This window comes from Pteropus medius, unplaced genomic scaffold (assembly GCF_902729225.1).
Source record: "Pteropus medius unplaced genomic scaffold, Ma_sr-lr_union100, whole genome shotgun sequence".
Taxonomy (NCBI): Eukaryota; Metazoa; Chordata; class Mammalia; order Chiroptera; family Pteropodidae; genus Pteropus; species Pteropus medius.
Window position 1 is genome coordinate 12,314,234 of NW_024354503.1, and position 19,539 is coordinate 12,333,772.

At 39.9% G+C, this 19,539-nt stretch overlaps 1 protein-coding gene and 1 pseudogene across 4 annotated transcripts in view; both read left to right on the forward strand.

The window, feature by feature from the left end:
- Positions 1–19,539, forward strand: part of ADGRF5 (adhesion G protein-coupled receptor F5) — a 100,353-nt gene that overhangs the window by 75,523 nt on the left and 5,291 nt on the right. For 3 of the 4 annotated variants that reach the window (XM_039854949.1, XM_039854947.1, XM_039854948.1), the window contains exons 11-21: positions 3,098–3,259; positions 5,110–5,229; positions 5,379–5,588; positions 7,734–7,946; positions 9,643–9,798; positions 11,642–11,850; positions 13,788–13,967; positions 15,682–17,067; positions 18,313–18,354; positions 18,443–18,502; positions 19,117–19,201. In XM_039854949.1, coding sequence (XP_039710883.1) covers positions 3,098–3,259; positions 5,110–5,229; positions 5,379–5,588; positions 7,734–7,946; positions 9,643–9,798; positions 11,642–11,850; positions 13,788–13,967; positions 15,682–17,067; positions 18,313–18,354; positions 18,443–18,502; positions 19,117–19,201 — 2,823 coding nt within the window. The remainder of the gene's footprint in view (positions 1–3,097; positions 3,260–5,109; positions 5,230–5,378; positions 5,589–7,733; positions 7,947–9,642; positions 9,799–11,641; positions 11,851–13,787; positions 13,968–15,681; positions 17,068–18,312; positions 18,355–18,442; positions 18,503–19,116; positions 19,202–19,539) is intronic. The other variant, XM_039854950.1, reaches the window with a different exon arrangement.
- On the forward strand, positions 2,049–2,167 carry LOC120596490 (uncharacterized; annotated as a pseudogene).

Consider the following 19,539-nt stretch of genomic DNA (forward strand, 5'->3'; position numbering starts at 1 on the left):
CTGATATGTAAAGCAGACCAGAGTGGGGCTACTTGAGTTATAGAAAAGCTATAGAGCCCACATGGCTTATTACCCTCCCACCCCCGAACCCAGCCCCAGCTCCCGAAGCAGGTTTGTGGAATACCCAAGTTCTCCAAAGAGTGCTGATTCACACACACATAACCCGCATAGAGCTGTATATCAGAACATCACAGCCATCATTTCTATCTGTGTCTTTCGAGTCCTAGAGCAAATCGTCCCTCTTCTCTGAAATCTTGCCTAGTCTCCCAGCTAAAACTTCCCTCTTTTAATCTTCATAATATATTCATTTCACTCTTATGAAATTTATCTAGTGTGTATTATAATTATTTCTGTACATCTCTTTTATGTTCTATCTTACATAGCTCATTGTCTTGCACATTAGTTTAGTGAGAAAAGCTGAGCTTGAAGGATGAGTAAAAGTCAATAGGAGGAGGGATGGAGAATATTCCAGGTTTGAACACGAAGCTACAGGGCATGCTGAAGGTCCAAGACTTGACCTGGTTTTTAAAAGAGTGATATAGATGAGATAAAGAGTACAAAGGCAGATTGGAATCATACTGTGAATAAATACATACACCGCACTAAGGAGATTTTAGTTTATTTTGTAGACAATGATGAGATTTTAAAGATAAAAGGAGAGAATGGCTGATCAGGGATGAACGGGCTGAACTTTAGAAAAGCAAATTTTAGAAAATAAGAATAAATTTTAAAAACAAATTTTAAGCTAGTGTAGCCAATAGATTGAATGGAGCAAATAACCAAAATAAAGACTCAGTTACAACAGCATGCAATTGGGGCCCAGGCTAGTGACCATGAGTTGGAGTGGATAAGACAGTTATGAGATGTTTTAGAAGTATAACCTGAAAAATTTTAAAACTGATTGGAACTGGAATGTGAGGAAATGTAATTAAAAGTGACCTCAAGATTTTTAATTCTGTGAACTGCCAATAGCAAAGAGAAGAAACATTAGAACATGGACGGGTTTTGTCTAGGGAGAAGAAAGATAAGTTCTTAGTGGGACATGTTGAGTTGGATGTACTTCAAATGTCAAAGTGATACCTGAGAACCTGCTTCTGGGTTTCCAACAAGAGTGTTTCTCTTAGAGACAGAGGGGCTGATTATCCAAATACAGGATATAATAGGAGCCATGGGTGTAGATGAGATTGCCCAATGAGAGAGAAGAGAAACAGATAAGGAAAAGGTCAATATCAGAATGCTTGGGGCAAAGTCACTATCCTGGGGGACACCAATATTTATGAAGTAGCCTAGGAAGTAGACCCAGAAATAGGGATAAAGAGAGAAGAGAAGCAAGAAAGACTTGTGGAACTGAGTGAGCCAAGTCACAGAGAAGGTGATCAACAGAACAGGATGCTCCAGGTAGCATGAGAAGAAGCCACTGGATGCGAAAAAGAGGAAATCACAGTTGACCTTAAAGAACACTTTAGGTAGAGTATAGGAGAAAGAAAGTAAATTACAATGGTCTGAAGAAAAGTGGGAGTGGAAGACTAAAGGTGACAAATGCAGAGCTTTGCAGTGCAAAGAGAGAAAGAAAATGCTGAGGTGGCTAGAAGAGCTTTCAGATTTGGGGGAAAGATTATTTTAGGAGGGGAAGACTTGAATATATTTGGTGGTTGGCATGAAAATCTCCAGGAAAGATTAAAAACACAAGGGAGAGGAATGATAAAGGATAGAATAAGGCCCGGAGGAAATCGAAGAAGTGAGTTTGCAGAAAATAAGTGGAGGGGTGAGCCATAGAGATAAGTAGAAACACTTGTGCCTATGAACTAGGAGGTAATTTAGTTAAGGTGGGTGAAGAGGAAAATCAATTTCGTGTTTTTGAACAACCATTTTGGGGACTGAAGAGAAAAGCTGGCTATACATCAATCAAATTATTTCAAATACCACTGATTATCCAACTGAGACTGAAAAAAATGCATTTACATTGGTTTATTACGAAGGTTTATTCTTTTTCCTTAAATTTTGGAAGATTGACAGTGTTTGAAGGATGCCTTAAGAACACATGGCAAGTCTACGGCCATGCCACCTTGAACAAGCCCCATCCCGTCTGATCTCAGAAGCTAAGCAGGGTCGGGCCTGGTTAGTACTTGGATGGGAGACCACCTAGGAAGACCAGGTGCTGTAGGCATAAAAATAAAAAATAAAAATAAAAAATAAGGGATTATAAACTGACAAGGTCCTTGCAATCTGTGAGGTGAACCAAGGGATGCCTCACCTAAAAAAAAATAAAAAAATAAAAAAATAAAGAATACTTGGCGAGATTGGAGGAGAGAGGGACAGCAGTAGAAGGCATCCCCCAGGGGGATATTATAGAGCCATAGGCAGGAAGTAAAGGTGGCTTAGAGGACATGTCATCTGGGGAATGAAAAGCAAGATATTTATATGGAAGAGGAGCTATTTTTTAGAGGAAATGGCTGGTAACCTATAAAAGTGAGAACTTAAGCTTCCACTAAAACATATAGACTAATAAGAGGAAACAAGTTTTGAAAAAGTTTTTCAAATGAGATGAATATAAGATGTTTCAGTCTTATGTCTTCCTCCTTTCAATAATAATAATAATAATGATAATAGTAATAATAATTTAACTAATCTGATATTTTTTCTTTTTAGTTGAATCATAACCAAAGATCTTGTTTCTTTTTTTTTTAATTTAAAAATTAAAAAAAAAATTTTCACACTGATGATCATCACTAACGGGGCAGGCCTCAGCCAGGCGCTGTTCTAGGTAATTACATATATTAACTAATTTTATCTGATTACAATCCTGGTCCATAGCTATTATTATTTCTCTCCATTTTACATCTGGAGAAACTGAGGCATAGAGTAGTTTAGTGACTTTCTCAACAATGCCCTGCCAGTAAGTGGTAAGATCTGGGATCTGCAGCCAGACAACCTAGCTCCAGAGTCTGCAGACTTAACCATTGCACTGTCCTGCCAAGTCTCCATTCAAAGAAAAAAAATCTAATTTAAATAATTAGTTTTCACTGATTTGGCCTCTGTTACTAAATCAGAGAGTCAACCAGCTGTGACAGCCAAAGAACTACTTATGTCATTGCAGGAAACTCTGAAACAGACTTAGATTCCAGCTGCAGTAATTACATTCTCAAGGCCGACGGAACTCAGTGTCTAAGTGGAACGACAGTCGTCTATACTTGTGAGTTCATCAGTGCCCATGGAGCCCGAGGAACTAAGAACATAGAAGTGACATTTACGTCTGTGGGTAAGGACTCTTACTAGAATTTTTAGCCTTGCACCTCAAACCAAGGGCTGCCAGTCAACTGGGAACATCCATGAGCGATAAAGCAGGGGCTTCCCTGGTAGTGGGAGTGCTGTTGGGGTAAATCACAAAATGGGAAACAGAAGAAGATTTCCCTCTCTGTCATTTAGAATCAGATGAAGTCTTTCAAATCTGGAAGGGGAGAGGCGGGAAACAGTGGCCGAAGGGAAGGGAGAGGCTTCATTGTGCTGGTAAAACAGAAAGTGAACTGGGAAGCAGAGTTTCACACTCAGATTAGTCCCATTTGATCATAGAATTTATAAGGAAGAAAATACGTCTAACTTTCTTTTTCCTTCCATAATTTCATTCTCCCTCTCTGGGATTACAACAACACAGCTTGACTCATTCTGCACCACCCTTCACCTCTGCCTGTCCTTCTTCCTCTCCCACTTCACCTGTCCTAGGAAGAAGGCTGCACAAAGCTTTAACAATCTGATAGTTCATGGTTATTGTACAGTTGTAACAGTGTGTTTCAGTATTTCAATTAATTCAGCTTACTCAGGCTCCTTAAAAATAGCATTTATTCTCCTCATATCATAAAGCATTATAACTTTAGCTCTATTGGCAAAATAGGGCTAACTTGTTTTTCCATCCATATTACAAAAATAAACTATTTAGAGAAATCATCAGACCCCACCTCTGAACAATTTTGAGAAAGGAATAATATAAATATACTTGTTACTCTCTTTCATATTTTTTATTCCCGTGACTTGGAATTTTTAAAAAGAGCAAGATTAGGTTTACTTGAAAACATGATTGCCATAGAAGAGTTCATGGGTCTTTTCGAGCCGTTTGCAGTTGTCTGTAGTGAGAGTAGTTTGTACACTGCACGTTTTAACTCAGAGTTGTGTCCTTCGGTCGGCTTTTGGCTACCTTAGGGACAGGTTTAGATTTCATTGAAAACCACTGGTCTGGTGGTTTGGACCTCACCTGAGAATCAAGGGAACCGTATTCATGGTTCCATGAGCCTTTTTCTCCTCTCTCTCTCAAGATTTGCTAAACCTTAGAAAGCCATCTCAAGATCCAATGTGAGGAACATAGTAATCTATGCCTGTATGACTTTGAAGCTCTATCTAAACATTCGAATCCCACTTTGTAAAATGTGTTATGGAAAGCCCTGATTTCTTTCGATTATGCTAAATATAAGATTTTATACTGATTGGAAAAGTAGGCCAGCATCGGTGGACTTGAGGCATGAAGTTGTTTGCCTATGGAAGACAGAAGTGAATGGCATTTTGAAATGTCAACTGTGTAAAAGACATGTTTTAAGAGGAATGGAAAGATAGAGCAAGAGGCAAAAATAGTGGCACTTTCATATGAGTTTTTATATTTGTAAAGGTCTTGTTACCATTTTTGGTGAGTAAAGCCTCACGAATAATTCCCTGAAAGAGAGATAAATAGAGAGAGACTGATAGTTAGGGTGCCTATGCAGCCCGGTTCGCCTGAGGCTATATAATTATTTGGGCAACTAACCCTATGATTCTCTTACTTAAAATGTAGTTCTAAGTAAGCACTGACTGGGAACCCAGTGCTCAATGCTGGGGATGCAGACACAGAAGAGAGAGTCCTGCTATTGAGGGGCTCACATTTTTATGGAGAAGAAATATAGAAAGACAGAAATGAAAATACAATGGGGTATTAATTTTTAAAATATTTAAAAAGACTAGAGAATGAAGTTATTCCAAGAACTGAGCCATTTACTATTCCTTAAGTTGTCGTGGAAGAGGTTGGAAGGGAGCTGGGTTTAAGACAACACCCCTAAGTTTGCAACCTTTTGCCCTGCTGATCATCAGGAGATAATTCCAGCCACAAGGGGGAAGTGCACGAGTTCCTAAGGCATGTGATGGAAATGAGTACAGTTCAGAGCACCACCGGGAACAGCCTAGAAACAAGTAAAGCCCAGGAGCAGCAAGGTACCAATCTCGTGTTGACACAAGTAGAATCAGGACGGTCCGCACTTTCTGTCTCTATCTTAAATTTCACTCATGTGTCCATGGCACCAGAAAGACTAAACATCATACTTGTCGGTTTTCTTTTGTCTGTTTTGTTTGAATTCTTTCAGCCAACATAACAATAACCCCGGACCCAATTTCTGTTTCTGAGGGACAAAACTTTTCTATAAAGTGCACCAGTGATATGAGTAACTATGATGAGGTGTATTGGAACACTTCTGCGGGAATTAAAATATACCAAAGGTTTTTTACCACGAGGAAGTATCCTGATGGAGCAGAGTCAGTGCTGACAGTGACGACCTCGACGAGGGAATGGAATGGTGAGTGAAAGGCCAGTACCCTACTCTGCCGCCTGCATCCCTGGATACACTCTGTAATAGCTGCCATCCATGGAGGGCTTGTCCTGAGATATGCCTGTGCCAGCCACTTTACGTTAAATATGTCATCATATTCCATGCAACAATCTTTTGGGGGAAGAGGTCATTATTCCCATTTTACAGATGTGGAAACCGAGAGTCAGAGAGGATAGTAAGTACACCTAAGCTTCTACACCTTAAGTAAGTTGTAGAGCCAGAACTGGAACTGGTCCCTCTCATTCTAGAGCCTGTGCTCTTGCCAGCATGTTAAGAGGATTGCTTTTAAAAGTACTTTCACCAGACTCTTAGGAATGTTTTACCCAATTGTGGTATCAAAAAATCTAGGTAAAGGATTTATATGCTTGGTTCCAAAGATAGAAACAATTTTATTTCTTATGTATCGCTACACATTATTCATGTTAGGAAAATATGCACATCTTTGGGAGGGGGAAAGAGGCTTTAATAGAACTGCTACACAAATAACTGACTTTCATTGAGCTCTTACTATGTAATAGGCACTGTGCTAAGTATTTAAGTGTATTAATTCATTTAAAACAATAAACCAAGAAGATAATGCTATTATTATCCTCATCTTACAGATGAGGAAACTGAGGCTCAGTGAAGCTCAATAAATTATCTGAGTTTATACATCTCATAAATGACAGAACTGGGACGAAACTGAAACTGCCTGGCTCTTGTGGCCAACCCTTAACCACTTCACTCTGAAGTCTTTCATTTACGGTACAATTAATCAGCCCAGATCCTGTGAGTCTCAGTTCTTCTTCATTTTTACAAATAGAGGCCAGGCAACAGAGTACAAGTAACTTGATATTATTTGGCTGTACTTGGTTATATAAAATCGGAAAATGAGAATATTTTTTTCTCATGCCGAGCTTACACCTACCTGTCCAAATTGCTCATCTCTTCTACTGGGCAATAACTTATGAGCAGCCATAACTCTTCCAGTCACATTAAACTATTAACCAGTCTCAAACTCAAGTACTAAAAAAATCTATCTCATCTAAAGCAACTGCACTTTCATTTTATACTGAATTTAAAATTTCCTTCCCTCTTGACAGAATTAAAAGGAGTTTCTTCTCTGTTTTTGTTCTACCTGTTCATCTTCTGGTTAGCTGCTGTTCTGGCTTCTTCAGAGTTGGAGCAAAGAGAAAGAATGTAGGAAAAAAAACAAAGTGTCTTACTAAACTATAGGTACTGTTATAATCTTTCTAGTACTGTCCTCATGGCGGCTGCTCGAATGGCAGCTCATCTTTTGATGGGCCCCGGCACAAAGTCCACTGAGAAAAGGTTCTTTTGAAAAGCTCAACTCAAATACTTTCCACAGTCCACTCTGTCTCACCAAGCACTGGGCATGCAAGCTATTCCTGGTGCCGCCTTCCCTTTTACTCCAGCAAAGTCAGCCAACCTCTTATCTTTAGACTTTTCTCAATAACAGTGAGACATCAGACATCTAATTCCAGGATCCACAGCTCAGGCTCTTCCAAGAATCCATTCTCTATCTGTCTCTCTGTCTCTGTCTCCATCTCTCTCTCCATCTCTCTGTCTGTCTGTCTGTCTCTCCCTCTCTCTCTCGCATTTCTATCTCTATCTCCACACACTCCTGGTGGTGCCATGATGGGTCCTAGAAACTGAAAAGTCTACTCACTTAGAGATGGAAAGAAGGAGTGTCACAGGATCACAGTACTCCATCTGGCTGATGACTTTCAAAGTTTTTCAAAGAACTTCCCATCCCAGCATACACAAAAATTTCCATTTATTCCATAGTTAATAAAAGAACCTTGGAGTAGGTATTGGAAACCCGTTCTGAAACCCAATTCCACCCCTAACAAGCTGTGTGACTTTGGATAAGCTGCTTAATTTTATGTAAGAGTAAGTGACTATTTAGGTGGCTCTTGGTCAGTCCTTCAACCACATAGAGAATCCAGGAAGGAAGTCGATCAAGCTTTTTCTTACTCAGTATCCAGGAACGTGTGGTGTGTCCTTATCCAAGCTTAACAGGGACAAATAAGCTTCTTCTTAACCTTCCCAGCAAATGTCTTTTTGGAACAATGATTTCATTCCATCTAATTTTTGCTTCCTTCTACCCAGGAACCTATTACTGCATATTTAGATATAAAAATGCATACAGTGTCGCGACCAAAGATATCACTGTTCACCCACTGCCTCTAGAGCTGGACATCATGGTTGACCCTTTGGAAGCTGCAATTTCATGCAAAGGTTCCCATTACTTCAAATGCTGCATCGAGGAGGATGAACACTACAAAGTAACTTTCCAAGCCGATTCCGTTTTCTTTCCTCCTGGTAAGACACCAACTGCTGAATCGTTAGTGTGTAGTATTCACTATATGTGGAGTCTGAAAATTTACTCTTAAGAATAGAGAAATACAGGGATTGCATCAGAGACCGGGTATATCGGAGAGAGAGAATCTCATGAGCCATTTTTACCTTCTAGTTTGCTCTGTGACTGCTGGCTCACTGGTTTGTGGCAAAATCTTAAGAGTTTGTGAGGATGGAGCCCACTGTTTTTAGCGGGAGTTGTTGAAGACAGTATTAAGATGTCTTCATAGGCCTTCCACTTCTTCACTATTGTAGACCCGTTATTTTGATAGTCCCTCCTTCTATGCTATGAATCAACATACTATAAAAGTACCACAAAAATCCTTTTTAAATGCACAGTTAAGCATGCAAGAAAGTAAGAGAAATAACCAAGGGCCAAACACAGTGGAAAAGAAAAAAAAAGATAATGCTTTAGCTAATGCTGGTGCTTCCCTGAGGCCATCTGCCAATCTAAGAAACCTAGAACCTTGAGTTTTAAGGCTCTGAAGGTCATGGAAAAAAGGACTTGCTCCCTGTGCAGTAGCTAAGGTACCTCTACCACACTGGCACAATGTCAGGACCCTCAAAGAGTGACATGCTCAGTAAAACAATAAACCAGAAAAACAAAATTCATCTGCCAGAGTTAAGAGCTTGGCATCATCTGAGTGGTCAAAAATTTTTCCTGAGAATTATAATTGTCTTGTCCTCACTCATGTTTGGAGTTTGAATATTTGCTATCCACGTGGTCCAGGAACTCCAAACTGAAGGGTAAAAGGGTCCATTGGTAGCACCCTATGACATGTGGTTAAAAAAATTAAATCCTCTCTGGTAGAATGTACCCTCAATCCAGATCTCTCAGGATTCTTAAAGATTAAGGTCAACCAAATATGAGCTCACACCTCAAATCTCAAAACGTAGACACCAATCATGAGTGATGCACAAGCTCATTCATTCTTTCAACAATTCTTGGGGACCTACTCAATGCAAAACAAAATAGTAGGTAATGAAAAGGAGAGAAAATAAGTGGGACACATATATTAATATGTAGAAGGGCTCATATTATATAGGCGATGCATATAACATTAAATATCCAAAATGAGCAATATAGGTCAAAAGAACACTGCAAATTCAGAAAAGTAGGGACCCAAAAAGTTTGGATAGTTTACAGAAAGTTGCATGGTAGAGAGATATGGAATTAATATGGATATTGAAACATTCAAACATTTTTAACATTCTGTGTTCAGCATAGATGTATTCAGTGCTATCTCAATGTGCCAAATACTGAGCTAGACGCTAGGAGATGGAAAGATAAGCAAGACCAGATACCTTCTCTCCAAGACCTTATGGTCTAGTGTAGGAGAGGACTCTAAACTAATGTAGATAGGATAAATGCATGGGACATGATGGGATTTAGGTAGGTAGAGGGCATTCTGAAAAGCATTCTGATTCTAAAACTGTAGGCGTAGATTTGGGGTCATAAATGGTGAAGTTTTGGCTAGGATGCATGCAAATGTGGGCTTACATACTTCTAGGCTGGAGTTATTTTAAAAACCACATTAAAAATGAATGTGGCACATTCCTGGGAAAAGTTTAGACAGGTATCCAGAGTGGGTCATTGTAATGAAATCTGTGCTTGGGATACTAAGATCGTGACTTAATTCTTTCAATAATTCTGTCTTAGAAAAAGAAGTTAATGGAAAGCAAGTGTGCTACATATTGAATTTCACGGCAAACTCAGTTTCCTGGTGTCCAAAAAATGTTGATGTGTTTTGTCACTTTACCAATGCTGCTAATAATTCAGTCCGGAGTCTACCTATGAAGCTTAATCTGGTTCCTGGTGAGAGCATTTTAAATTTTTAAAAAATGTTATAATCATGAGCAGCAATTCATTTATTCATTCACTCCCTCATTCACCCATTTAACAAATATATGTTAAGCACCCTCATGTGGCATGCCTTGGGCTACGTGAGCATGGGGGTGGGGAGGTTGAAAAGAAATAAGCCATAGCCATGTTTCTTGACCCCAAGCTAGTCGAGAGAAATGTAATGATTAAAAATGTGTATCGCGTATAATGTGGCAAGTGCTAAACTAGAGACATTGTGGGCAGCCAGAAGAGGCTGCCTGGTTTAACTTTGTGAGTGGTGGGTGGGAAGAAAGTAATCAAGAAAGCCTTGCAGATGAAGTCATGTTTCAGCTGAGTCTGGGCAGATAAGAGTGGGCAGTGTCTGTGTGGGGCTAAGACCCCTTGAGGTTTCAACAAAGGAAAAGTGTCCCCACTAGCACTGTTACCCTGAGACAAGGCTACATGAAAAGAATCAGTCTGAAGAATAAGCAACTATCTTTCCCATCATTTGTAATCGCTGAGACAATATCCTCCCACATAATATTTTCAATGTAGAAGGCCAGATTTGTGGAACCATTTCATAATATCTCATACTGAAGAGCTCTCCTCAGTAGCACAGAAGAACAAGTGAATACATGATGGTCCTGGGTTTCCACCATAGGTAATCCCTGCCTCCAGAAATCTTCTCTGCAATAGGACTCCTGATATCAGAAGGATCCATAGCCCTATCATCAAGCCTATTTGAGTTCACTGAATGATTTGTGGCTTTTCTTACATCAGTTGGTAACTGAGCCCGGCACCAAAGTAGGAAGTAATTGAGAGTCTCCTATCTCTCTGAGTCACTGTTCCTTACCCTGCCAAGTATACCTCTTCTGGGGGGCAGCCAAGATCACCTTATTGTTCCCCTATCTTAGCTCAGTGCCAACATGTTTTATTCACTTATTTTTGTTTTTATTTTCTCCTTCATACCAAGTCTGATTTTGCTTTCTTTTCCTCATAGAACATTACTTATGTATTTCAAAATTCTATACTACGGCTGAGAACTCAATTAATATTAAATTTAAAAATTGGTGAAGAGAGGAATCTGCTCATCAGAGAATCAGGAGATTAGAGATTGTGCAACAAATGTCATTTTTCCATTCAAGTCTTGAGTAGAGGTGAAATAGAGTTGCCCTCAAGGGAAACCAGAAGGAAGAAATTCTTAGAAATATTGCCTAGACATTCAGGCCATGGCGCCTGGAATTCCTACTGCTAACTGTATCTTTGGGTTAAGGCTGTACTTCTCAACCTTGGCTGTACATTGGAAACACTGGAGAAAGTGAAAAAACTGTTAATGCCTCAATCCCAGCTGGAGAGGTTCTGATTTACTTGGGCTGGAGTGAGCCTGGACATTATTATTTCCCAAGCTCTCCAGGGGACTCTAATGTGCCAGAATTGAGAATCCCTTGAATTAAGGCATTATGTCCCCAAGGCTCTTGGAAATCTGAATACCTCTTATTTGGATGAGTGCACATTAAGCTCTCATTATTTTCCATGGCTTAGATATTATAGGCAGTAGAGAGAAGATTCCTGGAGATTGAAGGTGGGAAGAAGCCACAGAAGAAATCGATTCTGTTAGGAGGAACAAGTGCAGATTAAAGTCAGATGTATGTGGAAAGCACTAAGAGGCTTTTGGAAATCAGGTGCAAAATAAAGGAATTGGCTAACGTCAAAGAGGTCACTGAAAGTAAAGGGAGAGATGAATTCAAACAGCAAATTCTACCTAGGCTGGACCCCATTTCCGCTATCTTTTCTCTTCTTTTCAGTTGTCCTTTTTATTTCCATGTTTCCAATGCAGGAGAGAACATCACATGCCAAGACCCCATAATAGGTGTTGGGGAGCCTGGGAGAGTCATCCAGAAGTTATGCCAGTTTTCAAACCTTCCCAGCAGCCCTGGAGGGCCCGTTGGTGGAATCATTACTTACAAATGTGTAGGGTCTCAATGGAAGGTGAAGAGAAATGACTGCATCTCTGCCCCAATAAATAGTCTGCTCCAGCTGGCCAAGGTGATCTTTAAACCTTTGATTCAGACCTCTTGGTGGGGAGAGCTGTCTAGCTTATCATATTTCTCAGCACTTAGGAAAATGGGCCTTGAGCTGATCTGTGTTGCTCTCAAAGCTACTTTTACTTGTTTATTTCCAAAGAAGACGTAACCTTAAAAATGCTTAAAAATTTTGTTTAAATGCAATTGTGGAGGTAACAAAATATGTGTGCTACTCTAAAACTGGCTGTATACCTTTATCTTGCCTTTTCAATACCTTCTCTCTGTTACCTGCAAGGGGCAGGTAGTAGTATCCTCTCTAACTTCTCTCCTTTGAATAATTTTGATACCAAGCAAATAGCTCTAATCTTCACAGAAAGAGGAGCAATATAAAAAAATAAGGTTGATCAGTGAAAAAAAAAAATAGTTGGGCTTTATGCTTTTACAAGTCTGAGATCTCCTCAATCCTTAGAGGTAATCTATAGTTACAGAAGGGACTAGCTTACCTCTCTTATCTACAATAGAGCTTACTGCTATGTGGTAGGGGAAAATTCCGTACTTTCCATCAAAATAAATAAATGTCATCTCATACTTAAGTCATTATGAATGAGAATCTTCTAAAATTCCATGAATTACACTAAATAAATACCGATTAGGCAACTAGAAGGGTTATAGTTAATAGTGATGTCTTTAGACAACTGGTTCCAAATCTTTTTACCCTTGGAGAATTGAAGAAAAGAGGTGATATTGATTTGTGCTTTATCTGTCTTCTGCCTCTCTTCTTGTCTTACACCAAATTCATGAAAATGCCTACTATGTGCAAAGCATTATTATAAATGCTATTAGGGTAAAGAGGCCAAATTAGAACTTGACCTCTGATTTGATGGAAAATACAGATGTTAAATACACATTAATTTTGGCTGGGATAATCAGGAAGTTCTGCTTGAGAAACCTGGCATCTGAGTTGGTCTTTGATGAATGAAGCATTGGGGATATAAATTATCCTGAGAACTCAACATTGGGTCCTGGTCCCAATTCTAGATACCTAGATACATTTTCATTGGAAAGGAAACAACAGGCCTATCATGCTCCATTTGATTTATCTATTTAACATATATATTATTGCACACCTACTATGTGCCAAGTTAAATAACTTGTACTATGTTAGGCATTATGGGATATGAGAAGGATATAAATAAATATAACACACACTTTACATTGTTAAGGAGCTTATAATTTAAGTGGAGACACTGAAATTAGAACACAAGATGACATTGGTAGAGATACAAATGTGAAATATATTAAAGAAAACAAATACTTATGCATTTAGAGGAAGATATTCCCCTGTTGGAACACTCATCAAAGTTCTTCATGGAGAAGATAGAATTAGATTTTTTCATTATAATTAGGAGTTCGATAGTTAGAAAACACAAGAATAATCATTATTCGTAGGGTGATCCTATCATTTACCATCCAAATCAGGACACTTTTTGAAAATAAAAGAGGGTACAGTTAATAATTATACCGGGACAGCAGATATAAGCCAGAACTGTCCCAGGAAAATTGGGACAAACAGTCACCCTAATGATCAGCGAAGTAAGCGATAAGAAAAAGCAAAGAGTAGCAAATGTGCTTCCATACAAACCATCCAAGTGTCAGTTTTACTCAACTCTAATCTAACCCTCTAGCAATCTACTTCCTTTTTTTTTTTTCAATTAGTCATCAGGTTGACATATGTTTTTCTGTTCCTTTTCTATTTGTGAGGTCTTATGTAATGGTTCATTCTGAAATGTACAGTTTAAGATAAAAGTAAGTTATTTTATGAGATATGTTTATTGAAATGGAGAAAAAAGAAACTACAGACATGAGACATTTTGTTATGGAAGAATCAGGAGGATCTGATGACTGGACTAACTGGCAAGATTTTTGTGTGTCTGTTTGTGTTGGCTTTTATTTTACTAGGCTTTGATCAAGAGCCCCTCTCAGGACAGGAAGCTGCCTTCATACCTAAGAGGTCTTTCTATTAGCAAAGACAAGGTGGCACATGAAGTCGGCTCGTCTCCTGGCAGCCTGGGAGCCATTATTAACATCCTTGATTTGCTCTCAACAGTTCCAATCCGAGTGAATTCAGAAATGATGACGGTGAGTTTGTTTATGCCTTGCAGAAGTTTGGGGTCTCATCTTTTCACCCCTCAGGATTTATAGTCAAGAAACAATGTCTCCCCTTTGCAGCTTCTTCTCTGTCTTTTCCAGAGCAATGCACTGGATATAAGAGTCACATAACATGCTTTGCCAGCTATGGCTTTTAGGATATCAAGGAGTGTTGCCAATATTCATTTTGGGACCTTAAGAAGATTTACTTAGTCAATCTCTGTTTTAGATAGAATTAATTTTTCTTTCTAGGAAAACTAGGAATTCAGGGTTTTTAGAATAAGTAAAATGTGAGATTCTCAATGGTCTAGCACTAAACATGAACTTTGAAGTAATCAGTGTTCTGGGAAGAAAGAGAATTCACCCACAAGAATTCAGATGAAGAGACTTTGTAGAAGTAAAGCCAGGATTTAAAAAAATAAAAAGGTGGCGTGGCATTCAGAGGTCAGAAACATTTAGGAGTCATTACTATTCCTGGGACTAAAGGAAAAAGGAGAGGAAAGAGTGCACCGCAGCTGAGTGAAAGCTGAAGGCTTGGAGCTGGGAGTCACTTAGCAGGAGCTCTATAGTCTTAGAAGGACATAGCCACGGCCAAAGGTGTGCTGGGGAACGTGTGGTTGGGGGAAGGGTGCAATGGGTAATAGAAAGATTTTTTTCAGCTTTTTTCTTCTCCCACCATCCCATCTCCTGCCGATGCTTCCCGTCGGCCGAACCCAAACAGAGGCCAATTGGCAAGCAGCTTGGGTAAAGAGAGTCTAAAGAGGTTATATAGATTTCTTGGGGCTGCTATAACAAACTGCCACAAACTAAGTGACTAAAAATAGCAGAAAATTATTCTTTCACAGTTCTCAAGGCTAGAAGTCCAAACTCAAGGCATCTGCAGGGCCATGTTCCCTTTGAAAGGCTCCAGGAGAGAATCTTTCCCTGCCTCTTCCAGCTTCTAGTCACACCAGGCTTTCTTTGGCTTGTGGCTGCCTCATTCCAATCTCTGGCTTTGTCTTCGCATGGCTTTCTTTTATAAAGATACTTGTCATAGGATTTAGGGTCCACCTAGGTAATCCAGGAGGATTTCCTCTCAAGATCCTTAACTCAGGACAGGTCATTTTAGGGGCCGCCATTCAACTAACTACAGAGACCATAGTTTGAGATAACAGAACAAGGCAAAAAAGGGTAGAGAAACTATATTGAGAGAAGGCACAAATGGGACATGACAAGCCCAGGTTTATAAAAGAGAGAATCAAAATATTTAGCCAAAAGGAAAGATACCTTTGATGACGATGGCATTGCTCATTTAGTTTTCAGCATTTGAGAGAGTCTTTTGTGACTACCTTGCTGGTATAATACCACCCACCGAAGAGCCTTTACAAGCTTGGGATTTAGAAGAAAATTAAACGATTAATGAAGATCCCTGCCAGACTGCTGAATGAGCCTCAGTTGGTGGTGGGGGGTGGTTCTCACTGTCACTATTGCTCAATGTTTAACAACATCTCACTCTCTTGGGGACTGACACATCCTCTGCTAACTCCCTGCCATAAGAAGGTAGGTCTCAGATCCCCACAGCCTGTGATGTCTCACGTTTCTCTTCTCTGTTCCTCTTACCTATACCCTCTCAACCAGTTTCCAGGAAGGTGTTATTATTATTATTTTTTATCTTTTATGATTGAAAGAATTTGGTTGGCTTCATCCCATGTCATGTCAATTGCAGCACATCCTGTCTATAGTTAATGTCATCCTCGACAAGCCCATCTTGAGTACCTGGAAGATGTTACTACAGCAACAGACCAATTACAGCTCACAGCTACTGGATTCAGTGGAAAGATTTTCCCAAGCATTCTGGTCAGAAGATAGCACTATTTTGTCCATCTCCCAAACTAATGTGCAGATGAGGAGCATGATAATAAAATCTGGCCCCCCAAAACCTTACAAACAGGTCTTTGTTTTCTCTGACCTCTGGGGCAATGTGGCCATTGACAAGTGCCAGATGGAAAACCTGCAGCCGGATTCATCTATTGTCACCGTGGCTTTCCCAACTCTCAAAACCGTTCTTGCTCCGGATTTTCAGAGAAATAATTTTGCAGACAGCTTAGTGATGACAACCACTGTCAGGCCCCAAATAACCACGCCATTTAGAATTTCAATGACTTTTAAGAATAACAACTCCTTAGGTTGGAAACCACAATGTGTCTTCTGGAACTTCACCCTCGCCAACCACACAGGGGGGTGGGATAGCAGTGGCTGCTATGGGAAAGTCGATGGGGACAGTGTCTTCTGCAGCTGTGACCACTTAACATCATTCTCCGTCCTCATGTCCCCTGACTCTCCAGACCCTGATTCTCTCCTGCAAATACTACTGGATATCATTTCCTACATTGGGTTGTGCTTTTCCATTTTGAGCTTAGCGGCCTGTCTAGTTGTGGAAGCTGTGGTGTGGAAGTCAGTGACCAAGAATCGGACTTCCTACATGCGTCACATCTGCATAGTGAACATTGCTGCCTCCCTTCTGGTTGCTGACATCTGGTTCATTGTGGCCTCCACCATCCGCGACCATTACTACCTACTCAACGAGACTGCCTGTGTGGCAGCCACCTTCTTCATACACTTCTTCTACCTCAGCGTCTTTTTCTGGATGCTGACTCTGGGCCTCATGCTCTTCTACCGCCTGGTTTTCATCCTGCATGATGTAAGCAAGTCCATTCAGAAGGCTATTGCATTTTCTCTTGGCTATGGCTGTCCTCTTGTCATCTCAGTCATCACGGTGGGGGCCACCCAGCCCCAGGAAGTCTACATAAGGAAGAACGCCTGTTGGCTCAACTGGGATGATACCAAGGCCCTGCTGGCCTTTGTCATCCCAGCACTGATCATCGTGGTGGTGAATGTGACCATCACGGTTGTGGTCATCACCAAGATCCTAAGACCTTCCATTGGTGACAAGCCTAACAAGCAGGAGAAGAGCAGCCTGTTTCAGATCACCAAGAGCATTGGGGTCCTCACGCCACTCTTGGGGCTTACCTGGGGTTTTGGTCTTGCCACTGTGTTCCAAGGAAGCAATGCTGTGTTCCATATTGCATTCACCCTCCTCAATGCCTTCCAGGTGAGTTTTGCAGTGCCAGACTCTCAGGAAGTATCTATGCTGGTAGAACGAATTAATGATAGAAACACAAACAGAAGTGAGAATGGGGAAGGATTTCAGTTCAGAGGAGGATCTAGCTGTAGAGAGCAGTAATCACAAGAATTCAATGAGCTAGAAGGACACATTCCTCTGCTCCAGTGGAAACTCATACCTCTTATCACCTGTATTATGATTTAGTTGCTTATGTGACTCCCTTCTAAATGCCCCGATAACATAAGTGGGAGGAAAGTCCCTTCCCTACATGGGATTTTGCTATTTACCCAGCATGATCTTGATGCAGTTTATTATCTCCTAAATGAAAATACCACTATTAAACAAAGTAATCTCTCCAGTTCATTTCCACAAGCACTAAATGAGCCTGTCTTTGTAAGGTCAGGGACAGGATCTGTCTTTTTTAGCACTACATCCCTAGTGCCTAAAAAAAGACCTTGGCACAGAGTAAGTGCTCAATATCTATTTGGTGAATGAAATGAATGTTACGCACCACATAGTATGTCCTCTGGAAACATTTGCTGAAGAATGAAAGAATGAATGTCCTATGTAAGAGAGACATTCTACTCTATTATACTAAAGTGAAAAAGGTACCCTCTTTGTTCTTCTGCAGCACATAACAGTATAATTTAAGCCAATTTGTTAGAAAAGCTTTAGCAGAGGTACAGACAACAAGCCTTTGGAGCACAAAGAAGGAATATACTTAATTCTGATTTAATCAGTGGACTGAGTGGTAAGCGCAGACCCCAAGAGCTGGTGAGAAGGCAAGGGAGTCTGGTGGTGGAGTCGAGACATTGCCTCCTGAATGCTCACGCCAAGACCACGTAAATCCTAACTTCTGCTACTGGGCCGATAGCTCCAAACTATAGGGCCCATGTCTAGTGATGTTTATAACACACCATGACTAGAAGGGACTGATTATTCGACCCCATGCCTCAGGTCCTCATCGCAACTGTGTGAGATATTTATAGCATAACCAGCAGGGCCTCCAGTTCATAATTAAGGGGAAATAGAAAATATCCTTATAACATAACATTTAAGGTCCTTTGGGTAGACCTACTGCATCTCTTTTAACATGATCATCTACTAGATGCATTTCATAAACACAGATGTGGAAAGAGGTAGTACAAATTCAATGCCAGATTAACAGTACTTCTTATTTTGCTGGACAATGGAATATGATTAAAATATACTTCTTTTCAATTCATTTTTCAGGGATTATTCATTTTACTCTTTGGATGCCTCTGGGATCAGAAGGTAAGAACATGACGGTTTTATGCTCATAGAAAAGTCTAAAGTGCTTGTGGCATGTTGAATTTATGATGGCTTTTTAAAAACAATGCAGGTACAGGAAGCGTTGCTGAAAAAGTTTTCACTGTCGAGATGGTCTTCACAGCACTCAAAGGTAACTCTTTTCTTTATAGAGACTCGACAAACTCTTTCTCTCCACAACCAGTGTTAGCATAGATTATTCTGTTGTTTTTGCTTCTCACCTGATTCTGCCTATTGAACACAGCCTTGGAACTGTCATTAAGATGCTGTCCCCGCATTTTTAAACAGGGGTCAAACAGCACAGATAATATCGATTGGAGGTTAAGATCAAATTTCAGTGAGAAACAAATGATGAGTTTCTAGGGAAACTCAAGGCAATAGAGAATACAATTTGAGGAATAATGATGAATACAATTTTCTGTAGTTCATTTTGGAAAATAACAATTTCACTCACATATATTTGACTGTTTTCATTTGTCAGAAGATACTAAACTCTATAAAACAGTAAAGCATTTCTTTGAAAGTTTTTTTTTTTTAATACCGATAATGAGATTCCAATGTTTCAAGATCTTCTGCTGCTTGATTTGTTTGAACTAGAAATTCATGCTCATCCAGGCTCTCACCTTAAATTGGAATGAGTTATGCAGGTAGTGACCACTAGGGGGCAACAAATGAAATAGCCTAGAGATAAAACAGGGCCTTGGTCTAACACATTTCCTTTGTAATGTCTTTTTTTCTCTTTTCTAGTCAACATCCCTAGGTTCTTCTACGCCTGTATTTTCTATGAGTTCTCCAATATCAAGAAGATTTAACAATTTGTTTGGTAAAACAGGTATGTAGTGACCTCCAACTACTCCCCAGGTTGACCCAAACGAACTTGACTGGCTAGGGAGTCTCGCTCCCCTGCTTTTTCCCACTCCCACTTCATGGCATTTTCTTCAATGACCTCATTGGGGGCAGAAGTTAAATATAGGAAAATTACTTGCTTATATTTTCCCATACCACCAGGAGGCTGGTACAGAAGACAACTACCTTCAGTAAGCAACTAATCATAATTTATAAAGAATGAGATTTGGAAAATCTAGGCAAGCCTGTGGAGAGCTATCTGTCAAAACTATATCAACCATAAAAATGGAAACTGTAAACTGTTGGCCTTGTCAAACACAGAGT